The following is a 16130-nucleotide window of genomic DNA, read 5'->3' as shown; positions in this document are numbered from 1 at the left end:
TGATTGATTGATTGATTGAACATACTGGCTTCCTTCAGTGCACAGCTTTCCTATGATGGCTTACAAAAGATCATTACTTTCACGTGCATAGGATAATTTAGCTTCAGTGCTCTTCCAAATGATTTATAGTACAATCCTCTTGCAATGCTTCTAGTCTGTGCCCCTCATGATCTTCCTTTTTTACCCTTTCACCTGTGATCCAAAGAGCTGTCCTTTTCGACCAGTATAGTTCCCACCTTGGCTTCAGCTCCCTCCTTAGATGGCCCCCTTGTCTCAGTCTGTGAAACATGTGCTCTAATGATGAAAAGATTTGGGAATTTTGAACACTTCCTTTTAGGTATGATTAGACTGTCTTTACTTTCTGTTTTCCAAAGCTGTTCACATCTCTATGATAGGCAGTAATTCAGCATGTAATGGAACCATAGAATTGTAGAGTTGGAAGGGACCCCAATGGAGCTAGAAGCACAATGAAGCTGTTGCTTCTGTCTCTCTCTGTAGGTTTCAGTAATGGCAGTTGGTGGCTGCAGAGAGAGATGCTCACAGCTGGTGCTGTATCCTCTGGCTTTGGCAATTTGTAGCAGTTAGAATGCTTATGGTTTGATTTTCATTGATGCTATATTTCATTGATAGCTGTTTGCATACTTTTTGTACCTTTTTGGGGGGGAGGGGTAGAAAGCAGGTATAGAAATTGTAAAATAAGTAAAATAATCACTCTATAAACAATAAATAGTCTTGCCACCTGTGACAATGGCTTTTTTACTAAAAGTTTTTGATATCAATGGTCTTGAACAACTGGTTTAGTTTCCTCCATAGAATTAACTGAAATGGGATTAGCAAAGTACCGTATTTTTCGCTCTATAACATGCACCCGACCATAACATGCACATAGTTTTTAGAGGAGGAATATCTGTAGGCATGCCACCCGTAGGCATTCCCTCCATAACACGCACAGACATTTCCCCTTACTTTTTAGGAGGAAAAAAGTGAGTGTTATGGTGCAAAAAATACGGTACATTCTGAGAAGAGGATGCAACAGAAGGTTGTGACACCTTCTCGCTAGTGAAGGTGCAGTCTGTGAACCAGTTTCCCATAAAAAAACAAAACCCCAGAGGCAAAACTATCAAGGGGACATTCTCTTAAGAAAGGCTTAAATAGTTGATTTTTTTTTTAACTTAAAATTTGTTGGATGCATGATGAAGGTTTCTAAAATTATGACTAGAGGGAGAGGAAAAAATAGAGAAATGATTCACTCAAACTCAGAACTGGATGTCATTGAATGTCATTGATAAATTTAATGCATTTAATAACATAAAACAATGTGTGGTAGGTTCAGGATGGGCAGAATATTTCAGGCAGTGCCTTAGATGTTGCACTGGGTGTTGTGAATAGCATATGCAACTTTTAGAAAGAATTACATTTTTGGATGCTAGATCTGTCAGTGGCTCTTAGCTAGGAAGAATGCTTCTACATTCAGAGGCAGTAAATAACCTGAGCACTATCTTTGTGGAGGCAAAAAGGGTGGGTTGTCTACATGGTGCTTGGATTGTGTGCTTCCCTGAAGTATCAGGCTAGTCAGGAGCTCAAGAGCTTGTTCTAATGTAGTGGGCTCTTTTTGTTGCTTAGAATACATTCTTCATGCTGTATCAAACTGCTGTCAAAACTTCCTGCAGCGCCAAAGGTTTTGGCATGTAGTACTGCTGGTTCGGGAAATAAATCCAGAAACCCCTTTGGCACATGGAATTAGTAGCCTGGTTCTTTGAATCTTAACCACAGGCTACACTTGTTCCAGGTAGTCTTGTTGAAGTTAGTGAGGCTACTGCAGAGTAGGAGGTTTATTTGTTTCAGTTGTTGGGCTTAGAGAATCCTTTATATAGACTATTCCCCTGTAACTTATACATTAACTGAAATGCTGCCTTTTGGAATTACTTCTTTTGGAAGATCTCTTGTAAACAGTTCAATAGGTTTTATTGCAATCAAGTAATATATCAATTTTGTTACATAAGCAAATGAATGAATGATTATTTACTGTTTTTTTTCTCTCTGCAAGAAATGTGAGCGCCTCCTGCTTTACTTGTATTGCCACGAGCTGAGCATTGAATTCCAAGAGCCAGTCCCAGCCTCGGTGAGTGACTTCATGCATTTTACCATGGAAATGATAGAATGTGAAATAACCAGCAATTGACAGACAAAATTGTCGTAATGAAACTTGGACTAAAATCAGTGTGATTATTATTTTGTTGGCCAGTTTTTTGAGTAGTTTTATCTGTTCACAAAGTCATTTGGATGAAGATAGTTGACTGAACCAGAGAGCTCATGATGGCCACTAATTTTTTTTAATCACATGTTTTCTCAGAAGAAAGAGAGAATGAATCTATCACGCTCTCTCTCTCTCTCTCTCTCTCTCTCTCTCTCTCTCTCTGGGAATATTTCACTGTTGCATAAATGAAATATCACCACATTGGATATACACTTTACTTTGACTTTTGTGACTCCCTCCATCTTTTCTCAACAGATACCAAATTACTATAAAATAATAAAGAAACCAATGGATTTATCTACAGTGAAGAAGAAACTGCAGAAGAAACATTCCCAGCACTACCAGACACCTGAAGATTTTGTGGCTGATGTTCGGCTGATCTTCAAGAACTGTGAAAGGTTTAATGAAGTATGTTAACTTCCAACCTGCAGAATCATTCTGGTTAATATGCGAAGCTCATTCCACGTTGCACCTTTTCCACGTAGACTTTAGTTACAACTGCTGTAGGAGTTCTAGACTTGTGGTTCATTTATGTAGGGCTCCCACTTTATAGGTTGTATGTTTACATGGTTGGGCACAGAACTGAGTCTTGAGCCAGTGTGGTGTAGTGGTTAAGAGCAGTAGTCTCGTAATCTGGGGAACCGGGTTCGCGTCTCCGCTCCTCCACATGCAGCTGCTGGGTGACCTTGGGCCAGTCACACTTCTTGAAGTCTCTCAGCCCCACTCACCTCACAGAGTGTTTGTTGTGGGGGAGGAAGGGAAAGGAGATTGTTAGCCGCTTTGAGACTCCTTAAAGGGAGTGAAAGGCGGGATATCAAATCCAAACTCCTCTTCTTCTTCTTCTTCTTCTTCTTCTTCTTCTTCTTCTTCTTCCTCCCCAATTGTGCATAGAACATTTACTGTGAATGGGTTCAAAGCATATAAATACCTATTCATGTGATCTGTCAACCTACCTTATAGTAGACAGATTACAGAGTGGTGCTTATTTGCATATTAATGTATGCATATAGGCTTTTTTCATTGTTTTAAGTTTTGGATAGCCCACTCACATACAGTCTACTCTGTGATCTGTAGACAATTCCTTGGCTTCTCATATTTTCAGATTTCATGTTAGTGAAATTGGTATTTGGATGGCTCAAATCATGTCTGGAAGAGACTAATATCTGTGTATTGTCTAAATATATTGCAAGTTTTGATTGAAGATTGCTTGTGTTTTCTGTAGAGCAAACCTTCCTATGCTGGCACATTATTGCCTGAACTGAGCAGACCCAAATGATAAAACTATCCGAGACAAGTTCCTTGAGGGAATCACTTAACGGGATAACTGCAAAGCTGTAAAAGCAGTGGAAACCAAAACAAGCCATTACAACTAGAAGTAATCTTACTTATAAATTAAATCAATTATATCCACTTATATATTATATCCATATAAATAATTTGTTTCATTAAAACATAAACTCTTGTAAGTGAACTGTAAACAGTTTGGGGAAGTGGTGGTGCAGAGTAAATAAACCTTAAATAAAAGTGTGAAAGGTTTAGACATTCATGGTTAGCCATTGATCAGCCAACATAGCTGGATGGAGCTTCCATGTTTAGGAACAGTATATTTTTAAATACTAAAGTCTGAGGATATGCAGCCGAGGAGTGCTGTTGCCTCCATGCCTTATTTACTTGCACCTTAAAACATCTGACTAGCTATTCTTAGGACCAGATACGGACTAGATGGATCATTTGTCTGATCCTGCAGTGCTGTTCTAAACCTCCCTCAGATATTTTTACACACAAAACCAAATTATTTTGGGAAGACCCTTCATCTTACAAGGTAATCTGCTGGGCTTCATTATTTTTTCAGCTGCCAGCTAATAACACGACTTGAGTGCCCGTTTTACTGTTGCATGTCAGTTCAAAAAATCCATTAATATAAATAATACAAAACATCTATGATTGTGCATGTCTGGAATGTGGCATTTCATAGATGGTACTTTCTAAAGTACGGTACTCTCAGACTGAAACATAAAGTTGTTACACACGCATCCTACAAAAATGTGACTTATAAACTACATGATGGGGTAATTCATAAAATAATATAAAAATAATAAAACAATGGATAGGGAAATACTTAATATGGACATGGGAGGTCATTTTGGCATAGGAAGACATTTAAAGATGCCTACCTGCTCGTGCAATAGAAATTCACTTGTGCAAGAAGACTTCTGTTTTCTCTTACGCCCAACCTTCCGGAGCAGGAAAGCAGAGGCTGTAAGCGGTGAGGAAAGGAAGGAGAAGCCCAGTTGTGTGAGCAGATATCTCTACTCATGCTAAGTTGGATGTCACCCATAGTTTCCACACTTAAAACTAATCCTTAAAAAACTAAATTTAGAAACTTCTGCGATGTGTGACCATACACTGTTTGTGGACATGCAGGGAATGAGACAGATCTTGATGGTGTTCTACAGTTTATAATTTCACTTGTTTCATGGTGCATTCAAGTAGCCTGTGCTTTCTATTTCAAGACATAAGAACAATAAAAGTGTAAAGCCAAAAAGGGTATGAGTCACTACACATGGTAGACTTCTTGAAACCAGTTGGGAATTGACCTTTTTAACTGAGCTAAACAAGTGAGGTGGAAGAGCTGTGTGTCTCAGAGCATACTGATGTTAAGGAATAGTTGAATCATTTGCTATGGAAGGAAAATGCTTCAGCTCTTAAGGGTGAATAGTTACAGCTACAGTAGGAAACTACAGCAATGAGGATGTCTGCCTCTTTTATTGCGGCAGTATGATCTCAAATGTTCAGGACTACTTTCTATGTGTGGTTACATTTTGTTCATCAAAGTGGACAAAGACCCAACAGAAAAATATCACATCACTTAGGCCATTTTTTAGGAGACATTTTCAGGCACTTGGATGAAAGAGATGACTGCCGAACTTCCACGTCACAGCTCTCACATCAGTTTGCTGAATAAATTTTCTGTGAGTCAAACAATACTGGTCTTCTGTGCTTGGTATCAGTTTCTGCAGTAACATAACTTGCTTAGGATTCGTGTACTGCAAATGCAGTAACACCTCATGAAGAGAGTCACCTCTACATCACTGAATTTTAAAAATAAATTGGTATGGTTGACTTTAGTCATCCAATCCTGTGCGGTCTCATGACTTTAGAAGGGATTATAATTTCCTTTTTTTTGACTCTGGTATCCTTTTTAGATGATGAAAGTTGTTCAAGTTTATGCAGAAACACAAGAAATTAATTTTAAGGTAAGCGTTTCAGACCATGCTCACTTGCTGAAGGGATGTGCATTACCAATGGGTGATGTGTTACTATCTTTTTACTTTTCAGGGTGATTCAGAAGTAGCACAGGCAGGGAAGGCAGTTGCGTTATACTTTGAAGATAAACTTACAGAGATCTACCCAGACAGGACCTTCCAGCCTTTACCTGAATTTGAGCAAGAAGAGGACGATGCTGAAATAACAGATGACTCCGATGAAGATTTTATACAGCCACGTAGAAAACGTCTAAAATCAGATGAGAGACCGGTGCATATAAAGTAACCTGATTAAAACGGACCTAAACTATTGTAAAAAGAGAAACATATTTAAGTGTTCCTGGAATATTATCTTGCCTTCAGTGGCCATCTTATTGAAGCTGATAGTGTTCAGACAGTATTAGAATACAAAAAGCATTTGTACAGAAACATACTTGTCAAAAAGGGGGGGGGAGCTTTCAACTTCTGTTCCGGTTTTTTTGTTTTTAGTGTTTGAATTTTCATTTTTCACTTGAGAATACTCCCTCATTTCTCAGATTTGTGTGTGGGATGAATGTTGATAAAGAAACGAGTTTTATATCACAACATTTGTATGAACAGTGAACTCTTGTCACTACTTAGTAACCATTTTTGAAAGACTGGACCAAGGCAGTCATGTTTGCTTCCATGCTAGGCAGCAGTTTAAACTGCAAGAAACCTTCCTCAAGATCCTCTTCATGCAACCCTAGGTGTGAATTGGATTGTTTTTATTCATCGTCTCATCTAAGTGGTATTGCGAGTATCATATTCTGCGTTGGGTCAAATAGCTGGGTTCTGCTTTCTTTTAACTGACTGTGTATAGAAGTATCGTGACTTGATCATTAAAACATTTTGAATTGGAGAATGCAGGAGTGCAAGTTCTTCATATGTGCTTCATTAAGTATGGTTGCAGTTAATGCTTTTCGTGGTCTTGAGTGGAAGTCCTATGCACAGAATACTTAAGTGAGTATCCTCTTGGAGTTTATTAATCCTATTTTTCTTCCCTTGAAAGGCAGGATGTTGGCTGCAATACTGGTTATATAGATCCTAATAATATCAGAATTAGACCATGAAGTTAATAGCTGGTGACTGTCCAGTCTTCCTTAATATCAGTTTCTGATAGACCACTATCAGCAAACAGTAACTTTGTCAACTACCAAATGTGTAAAATTTTCTGTATTCACTCTGTCTTATTTGTAAATAGTGATATTGTAAATCCTTTCAGACAGCAACATTTGCTAGTCTGTTTTTAAGCTAATATGTATTCTTACTAATGTTCCTAATCAAGAACAGATTTGTAATATGTTGTTTATTTCTAAAACTGAGTTCCTAGTTTGACGTTCTTTTATTATTCCGTTAGAGCTACTCAGAGTTTTCTTCAGAAGCAGCTTAAATGACATGTGAAAGAAAAGAGTCTATTGAGACAGAGTTAGTTGTTCACCCTTAAAACAGAAAATTTGCATGGACCAGTGTATCAGACAAGTGATTTCTGGGTAGGTGATGAAAATGGGCCAGCCCCAGTTGTGGTAATCTGCATGTAAGCAAGCTCTTCAGTTCTGCCTCAGTGGAAACACCAAGAGCAGAAATATTGCTGTGTTATTGTAATCTTTTGTCAAACAGGTAAAATTCCCTATCTGGTCTGTATTGAACAGCACCAGAGGATACAATTTCAAGCCCCCGTACAGAGCCGTAATTAGGTGATCTTGCGCCCCTGCAGAACCGTCCAGATTGCGCTCCCAAGCCACGAACAGATTAGCTCTTCTTTCTGCCTCTCCTCCAACCCCAACCCTGTACCCATTCTTTTTTGTAATTAATTCTGATTGAAGGAGGACACCAAGATGGGAAGGCTGACCTAGATGACAGTATATAGCCATCTCCCTACTTATGCACAGGTTATGTTCCGGGCCCGGGCCTGCATAAGTGAAATCACATAAAGTGGGGAGCACCCCACTTTAATAGGGAGAAGGGCATGGGAGCTAACTCCTTGGGGCCAAGCTTCCTTGACCCCCCCTTAAAATATTTGAGGAGGTTCCCCCCCCAAGTTAATGAGCACTGTCATTAAGTTAGTGTGTGTGTGCTCCGTCTTGTCGATTTTACCTGCCCCCCCATATATTTTATTCAAGTTGGCACCCTTGAGGGAGGGTGTGCGAAAGGAGAGAGAAATGACTCTGGAGTAGGCAGGCTTTGAAGTTGACGGCTCTCCCCCGTGCCCAGGGGCGCAGGCAGTGAGGTGGGCCAGGCAGTGTCAGGGGCTGAGGCTGGTGGACCTTCACAGCCATGACCCTGAGTGAGGTCCGGGAGAGGCAGAGCCAGCGCCTCATGGCCAAATGGGATGGGGCGCTTGAGGCATGTGCAGGCTCCCCCGCCAGACTGCACAGCTGCCAGGAGGGGCAAGGGGCAGCTGAGAGCAGCTGCTGCCCAGCGCACCCTCTTCCCCGCCCCGCCTGGCCTTCGGGCAGGGAGCGCTGGCTGGACAGGGTGCCTAGCGGAGGGTCTCAGCAGCCAATTTTACACACACACCCTCGCCTGCGCCCCTGGCGGGGGCCCACCTCACCATCCCCTAGCTATGGCCCGGCCCCTGTATGGCATATTTTTACGACAGTTTCAAAAATGCAGACCATACAATGGTGACCAAAATGTAAATTGCTGTAACACTGAGTAAATTCATCATGGGAAATGGTTCACAACATATAAAGGAATTGATGAATAGATTCTGTTGCACAATGTGTTGTCTCATTGATGCAGAGAATTTTAATAAAAATGTGTGTTTTCATTTTCTGTGTGCAGACAGGATGTAACTGGATCTGTAACTGGGGAAAGTAGTTAAAAGATACTTTATGGCTTTGATTCACTTTTTTGGATCATTATTAACATTGCATTTAAAGTAGGAGCATCCAACAGAATTTTTGGATTTACAAGGTGATTTCTAAAGGTTTTTGCCTAACTAATTCTAAATTGTCTGTATCTGAATATAATTATCATTGCCCTCTTTAATAACTTGGTCAAACATTCCTTTTCCTGATGGAAGGTCAGCTGTAACAGTAGAAGCGAGTCCTAGGATGAAGTCTTTTCCATGCATCGAGGGTAACATTGAAACTGGGCTGTCATGTTTTTCAGTACATTGGGTCACCTACCACACACACACACACAAATATGGGAACAGAATCATGGAGCAAGGAAGTTCTTATGTGGAAAAAACCGGCACAGATGGGCTTGAATGTTACCATCTATGCTCAGTTGAAGTGATAATATGTAAAAAGTGAGAGCTTGTTCCATCTGTTAATGTGTTGACTTTCTCACAAGCTCCCACAAGTTTAGTAGATGTGCTTTTAACTGACATTTTGGTAAAACCGCTGCATGTCAGTAAGGCAGTATAGAGCAAAGTGCTTAATAACATACACTGTATTTTCTAGCGTTCCAATTTGCAATGGAATATGCACCATGAATCTTAAAATTTATGTATTTTGTAGTTTCCATGGCATCTATATTTTTCCTGTACTTTGAAGAACATTTTGACAACCTGGCTTTCCATATTACCTGAAAGCTGCAATTTTGTCAGCATACTTTCTTTTCAGATCTCTTAGGCTAATCACCCACATTTCCATGCTACATGTAAAAGTAGAAGACCCGTTCTTTTGAGGAATGTAACTAAACTATGTTCAGGAACCTGCTTTGCTGGTGCTGGTGGCATATGGCAATCGTTTGACTTTTTTGCAGTCTTGCAGCTTTGCAAAGTTCAGTGCAGGTAGAGAATGGTAGTGTTTTGCAGTTCCAAGGATTTATTATTTACAAAAGAATGAATAAATAGCTTTTTTCATACACGTTGGTTTTTGGGTTGCTCTTTCCCTTTGATTATCTGCTTGGAATGTAGTAGATCAGAAAGTTCTACACAAATTTTACAAATCACTAGGATGTATTCCTGAAGGTAGGAAATAGACAAATACGTTACGTGCCCCATTTTTAGATTGTGTACTTTTCTTAGTGTTCGCAAGATTTGTTCAGTCAGAGTAAATTTCCTGCCACCTTGTATGTTTAATGTGCATTCAAGATCAACCTGCATTTGGCAGTCCATGGATGTTTGTGCAATAACTGAGCTATACTGGGATTGAGAGCACACTTTTGTATCTGGTTTGAAATGGATAGTGGAGCTTCCCTTGCATGCGATATGGATTTACCTGTGCTGCATAATTACAATATAACTTAAGTGTATTATGGTTCCAAATGGTCCCAAGATACTCTTGTCACTTAATTTGACTCTTGCGCTCTGATTTTAAACGTTCCTGTAAAATAATAATAATTCAAATCTCTCCTGTTGGTTGTATATGTTCTGAAAGTTTAAGTTAATCCAAAGAAGAAAAAAGGCAGTTTGCTTTGAAACAGGAAGGACGACAAGTATGCAGCGTGCTGACTGTGGACTTCTCAATTACCTCAGCAGGTCCCCTGCCATGTAATTACTAGTAATTAGTGTTAGTTTAACCAGCTAAGTATGTTCAGGTCTTACTTAACTGTGCCCTGGAATTAAGTGTCCTACCATTTACTATTAAGGCTGAATTACTATCCAAAAAAGGGTGTTTCCCCGCGCTAGCTTTTAAAAGTAGAAATGCTGTTAAATGTAGATAGCCTTTTTTTTCATGTGAAAAGATTCCCATTAATACTACTTGATGTGGCATTGACTGTCGGCATACTGAGCACTGGATAGATAAGTGGAATGTTTTATAAACATTTCTGCAAGCCACTGTAACAACCAATATTTTTTAACAAATCACCCCAATTTGCCGTTCTGTTGTATAACTTAGTTTCCTTCGCCAGTCCTATTGAAGTGTAGGTAATGGCAACAGTATGTTGAAGTTGAGTATGTAATGTACTGGTTGTAGGCTTCTTCTTTTTTCCGTTTTTCCCTCCTTTTTCTAGGAAAAAGCAATAAGACTGCTTTGTCTGTTGCCGCTTTAGCATGGCAGGAATCCTTTTCCTTTGGGTAGTGGTTTTATAGGAGAGTTTGTATGTGTATCACCCAAGTCTAGCTTTTAAAAAAATAATAAAGTGTGCAGTTAATAGTGTGGCATTTTATTTTAAAAATTGGGGAAAAGTTAACATATTTTTTTAAAAAGTAGGTGTTTGAGTAAATAACGGAGGTACTTTTTTAAAAACTTTATATGCCACAATTTAAATAGACATATTTCAGACTAATGCATAAGACTTGTGATGTCAGATATGGCCATCACTTTTCCTTTCCAAAGTTGCACGTGCAGTAACTCCATCCATTGTAGCTTTTGTGGTTTTTGCCTATTTGTCCCTCTCTCTTCTTTTAAAACGTGTCTGAATCAAAATAACTTTGATAAATCGCTGTTTTGGTTCTTAACTTAGTAACTGATTTACAATTTAAAAATGCAGTTTGCCCCTTTCTATTTGAGTACCTTTAAAGCGGAGGAGCTGCTGCTTTCTTTTGACATGATTTGTGACTTTGTACAAAGAAATGCAAACATAGACCTCTCATCCCCCTTAGTGTGAACATAAATTTCAAAATGGAAGGTGATGCATGTTTGTAAAAGGCCTGCAGATGTGGGCATTTCTTCAGTTCAAAATACCATTAAAGATGTATATAACAGGTCTATAAAGATTTGTGCAATTGAAAGCCTGTTTTAATTTTATATGTAAACCTACAAATCAAAGGGTTCCATTCCCAATATTATTTCTGGTAATTAAAACTGGTACTTTTTGCACATAGTTAACTTTACTGATTCTTCAAAAAAGTGCTGTTTCTGTGGTAATGTATTCTCTGAATAATATTTAATTTTTTAAAAACAAGTTAACGTTTCTAATTGTTCAGTTCCTGTGTTTTTTGGCTGGTGTGTAATAAAGGCATTTTTCCCCTTTACATGATTATTTAATACATTTAGCAGCCTGTAAATATTTCTTGTTAAATGCTCTGGAATGTGGTGTAGCAGTTGTACTTAGAACAGTTTTAAAAAGAATTGTTTTGAAAACCACTTTGTTTTGGTTATTTCTATTAAATTAGAAAAGGAAGAATCTTTCAAATGGAGTATTCTTTTGTAAACTGAAAAGCCTTCCTGAAAATATGGACTATTGTTTTAGAGGGTCAGTTACAACGTAATTATTGGTATGGAACAGTAAACAAAAATGGGAGTATCTTCAACATTCCTTCAGAAATAATGCTTCCATAATGCTATATTCAGAAGACATCTGAGCCTTTTGATGGATGTAAAATGAAGTATCTTGAAAGTGCTGTATAAGAGTAAAATCTTTAAAGTAGACAATTCCCCTTTGTGCTTTGATTGCAAATGGGACTGAAGAGAGCTCTTCTATTATGAACACATGTTGTGTTCCACTGCACAAGTGCCCTCCACCTACACTTCACTCGCTGTTTTGCAACTGAGTATAAATATGTGGGCCTTGTGTTACAACACAGACTAAAAGCGTGTCATGCACAATTCAGATTATGTACAGTCATTGGCAAAGTCTTGAGAGTATAAGAATGGAAAGCAGTTAGAGAAATTAATCAATGTTGTCTCATAATGAAATGCCAAGAACTTGATATGAAAGGTAGTCTGGTTTCTTCCCATAATGCCTCACAGCATCAATAGTTCTATTTCCTGCTGTGGAGGAGGGGATCATCAGATGGCTTGTCTCTCTCGCTCCAGGAGGCACAATCATGCAATTTGGTGACATCCTAAATTAAAATTCACCCTTAATCTCGCCCTGCCTAGTTCCCAGAGCAGATCTTGGGTGTCCTTCTCTCATTCAGAGCCACCTTGGGCCTTGGCCCCCTGTATTTCCTTCATCTACCCTCTGGGGCAATGCAGGGAGAGATGAATATCACTGTTGCTTTTGCTTCTGTTGTGATGGTAGAATGAGCAGTCAGCTACCGCCTCAGCAATGCCCGATTTACAGGAATTGAAGTCAACGTTCTATTTTTGCCACTTGTGAAAAAGTGAGCAGTCCTATTCTGCCAATTGAGTCTTCCATGGAGGCAAGGGGAGCCCAGACTGCCTCAGGGTTCGGAGTTTTTGCTTGCTGCAGGCAGACCTGTTGAAAGTGGTGGATGAGCTGCTGAGGGTCAGTAAGGCGCATCAGGTTCCAGACCACCCAGAGGGATCTGCCGGGAATCCAGGATGGAGGGAGTAAAGTGCACCCACATCAGTATGACTTCCTTCCCAGAGCCTAGTAAAACTGAAGGGTCCTCTCATCCCTGATATGAGCCACCTTTCTGCAAGGCCAGTTCTTCAACATGGTTGAGAAACTCAGCTCTGTCTGTTTGCTAAGAGGGGCTTAGCTCCCTGGATTGATCTAGCAAGGGAGAAGTCATTGGAAGTTAACTCTGTCAGATCATCCTCCCTACACCCCGAAACAGATGAGATGTGAGGAACTAAAAGAGTCCGAGGGCTACTACTGTGGAGAAGTTACATGCCCTCTTCAGCAACTGACAAGAGCAGTGAGCTCTTAGGGTCATTTGTCTCTACAAATGAGTTAAAACTTTTTTTAAAATTAAACTTTAGCTCTTTGGAACTAATTGGAATTAGAATTATCTGATGAATCCATAAGGAGTTAGAATGTTTTCCTTCTAGATGGTAGCCATATAGCCATATGAGCTTGTCCTTTCTCAAGTCTCATGAGCCTTAGCCATAACCATCAAAACATTATGATTGCCTCTGTTTTTTAAATCAATGTTTCATTCAGTTCGTTGACCTAATAAACACCTGGAACCTGCATTCCAGTTCTCTATAATTTCTATGTTGGCTAAGGCTTTTCCATGACGGAAAGACAATAGTGGAGACACTCCGGCATGGCAAATTCCAAGATTCTATGCATTTCATGGAAGTGTATGGTCATTGTTTCCTGACTCCAGGAGCTTCACAGAGAACTCAGATGGGCTTCTAAAGGCAATCACCATCAACACAATCTTTTCAGTTCTAGTGTTCATCTGTCCTGAGAGTTTCTGCCAAAGTGGGTTGGTTATCTTGTTGATTCACCTGCATTTGTGGATGATTTGCAATCACCATTGCAACAGTTTTGCTTTCAACACTGGCTCAAAAGTATCCAGGGGTCCCTGTAATGTAGTGTCTGTGGGTTTTTAAGTAGTAAAATAATTTTCAGGTTCACGTTGATTGTGGGAGAGTAGATCTTGTACAATTGGTACAATCACAATCATCATGTGCAGCTAAGGGAGTGGTTTGACTTCACCTCCAGAGGCACACTCCATTGTCTCTTGAGACATACACCTGCCAGGAACAACAGGGACTGTGGGACTGTTTTTACCCCCCCCACACACTATGCTTTTGTTCTTATTTCTACTCTAGTCTATATTGATGGGTGCCTTGCTATTCTTGAGTACAGTGGTACCTCGCAAGACGAATGCCTCGCAAGACGAAAAACGCGCAAGACAAAAGAGTTTTCCGTTTTTTGAGTCGTTCCGCAAGACGAAACGTCTTGCGAGTTCTTGCAAGTTTGTTTCCTTTTTCTTAAAGCCGCTGAGCTGCTAATAGCCGCTGAGCCGCTAATAGCCGTGCTTCGCAAGACGAAAAAACCGCAAGACGAAGAGACTCGCGGAACGGAATAATTTCGTCTTGCAAGGCACCACTGTAGTATTCTGTTAGCTGCGGCACTTGTTAACTGAGGGTTGGCTACTATCTCAACTCAGGGTGCCACCCCATCCATCCCTTTGCATAATCTTCCCTAGTGGAGTGAGTGGCAGGGACAACCCATCCAAGGCTTCATCCCTTGCAGAAAATGACTTCCTGTGGTAAGTTAAGGATTCACTTTGTGTGTGCATGCTTTGACTAGTAAGCTAGTTTATTCAAAATAAAAGGATGCACATTTTATCTGCTGTGAAAGCAACACAACGTTGGCCATTGAATACAGTTTGCGGTTGCCTGTTACCCATACAGAGTTATACAAACTCGCCTCTTGCAGCTGACCGCCATGCTGAACTGCTTGCTGCTGAAGGTGGCTCTGGGCCAGCTGGGCAGTGCCGTGAGTTGCTCAAGCAGCAAGCACAAAGCATTCTTCTCTTTGCAATTGAAGGACAAGGCTTAGTCTTGCCAGTCCATCTGCTCCTGCTGCTTCCAGCCCATCTGCTCCATCACATAATGCCCTGTTCAGCCTGGCTACCTTTGTGGCCAGGCTTGTGAGCTTTCACCATTCTGTTGTGCTGTCTCAATTTGGTCCCCTGGGAAAGGCCAGGCACCTCTTGTCTTGCTGCTTTACTAGGTACTTTTGGTAGGGAAAATTCTGAATTTTCAGCTTTTGAGTTTACATGTACAGATCTTTTTCCTCCTTTTATTACACATACATGTACAGATCTCTCCCTCCCTTTTGGCTGCTAGTGTAGTGTAAAATATTACAGGCAATGACAGAACTGGACACACCAATATGCAAGAGACTTCTCCAGGCAGGTGCTAGCTTTATCAGGGCTGTGTATATTCTCTGCCTCTTGCCATGGCGGGAAGAGGGCCTAGATGAACTTTTCTGACTTTCACCTTTACCCATTCCCATCCAGGTGTAGATACGATGGATGATAAATCTCCATGTAGAGAGGCCATAATGCCTCCTAATAATGCCAGTTGATTGGGGTTGAGCTGGTCCTATTATGTCCTATTAGGCTACCCAAAGAGGTCTGGTTGCCCACAGCACACTGGTTGCAGCAATAGACTGGAATAGCCATTCCATGAATACCTGACTAAACAGGAAGGTTTAAACCTGGCACTGAAATGTCAGTTGACTTCTAAGCGCATTCCATCACTGAGGTACCAACCCTGAGAGTTTGAGAGCTGCCTTCTCAAACTTTCAGCTACATAGTGGAGGATTTCTGGAAGAAGCACCACTAGAACATAGAAGGGAAGTTTTGAAATCTTGTATTGCTTCTTGTTGGATTTTTGTTCTTAAAGTAATCTTCCTTTAGATTTGACAAAAATGAAGTCTTGTGACACCTTAAAGACCAGTTGAATGTGGCATGAGCTAGAGTCAGTTTCGTCAGATGCATGAGGTAAAAGATTAGTATATTTGGGTTGCACCAGAGTAGTAGCATCTATTTTTGTGGACTTGTAGTTTGAAAGATACTGTTTGTTTTGCAGGAATGTGGCTCTCCTGAAACAACGGCTTCTTGGCAGCCTTGAGAATTTTGTATAGTTTTTTTTTTTCATTCTCATTTTTATTGTGTGCACTTTGTTAATTAGTTTTTCAACCCTGAAGTGGAAGCTTGGCTCAGAATATTTAGAAACTATTTCCAATAGAATCTGGGAACTAAATTCTCAGATTAAGTTCTCAGATTAAGACTGGGAGGTGTGTGTGTTTGTGTGCACATGGATGTTTGTGTGATGGTTGGCGTACAGCATATGTAGACAGCTAAGATTAACTGTTTTTGAGCAAAACCACCAAAGCCTTGTGGCACCTTTAAATCTAGTATGTTTATTATGGCATACGTTTTCATGGAGATACCCTTTAGGATGAGACATCATACAGAGATGCATTTCCTTCCTGGTGCCAGCAGAGGGCACTGCAGGCATTCTGGACTTTGTTAAATCCAGAACTTCCTGCGAAAGAAAATTCCTCTCTGAAAGCACAGACTCATTATT

The 16130-nt window shown here is 40.1% G+C and overlaps 1 protein-coding gene across 7 annotated transcripts in view; it reads left to right on the top strand.

Moving 5' to 3' along the window:
- The window catches only part of TRIM33 (tripartite motif containing 33), a 56589-nt gene extending 47227 nt beyond the window's left edge, over positions 1–9362 (top strand). For 5 of the 7 annotated variants that reach the window (XM_082226940.1, XM_082226939.1, XM_082226941.1 and 2 more), the window contains 4 exons: positions 2048–2122; positions 2513–2665; positions 5464–5514; positions 5597–9362. In XM_082226940.1, coding sequence (XP_082083066.1) covers positions 2048–2122; positions 2513–2665; positions 5464–5514; positions 5597–5809 — 492 coding nt within the window. In that variant the 3' untranslated portion in view covers positions 5810–9362. The remainder of the gene's footprint in view (positions 1–2047; positions 2123–2512; positions 2666–5463; positions 5515–5596) is intronic. The other 2 variants (XM_082226942.1, XM_082226945.1) reach the window with 1 other exon arrangement.
- The last annotated feature ends 6768 nt before the right edge of the window (positions 9363–16130 follow it).

This window comes from Podarcis vaucheri (assembly GCF_965113315.1).
Source record: "Podarcis vaucheri genome assembly, chromosome: 6".
Classification (NCBI taxonomy): Eukaryota; Metazoa; Chordata; class Lepidosauria; order Squamata; family Lacertidae; genus Podarcis; species Podarcis vaucheri.
This window is presented reverse-complemented; position numbering and strand designations above follow the sequence as displayed.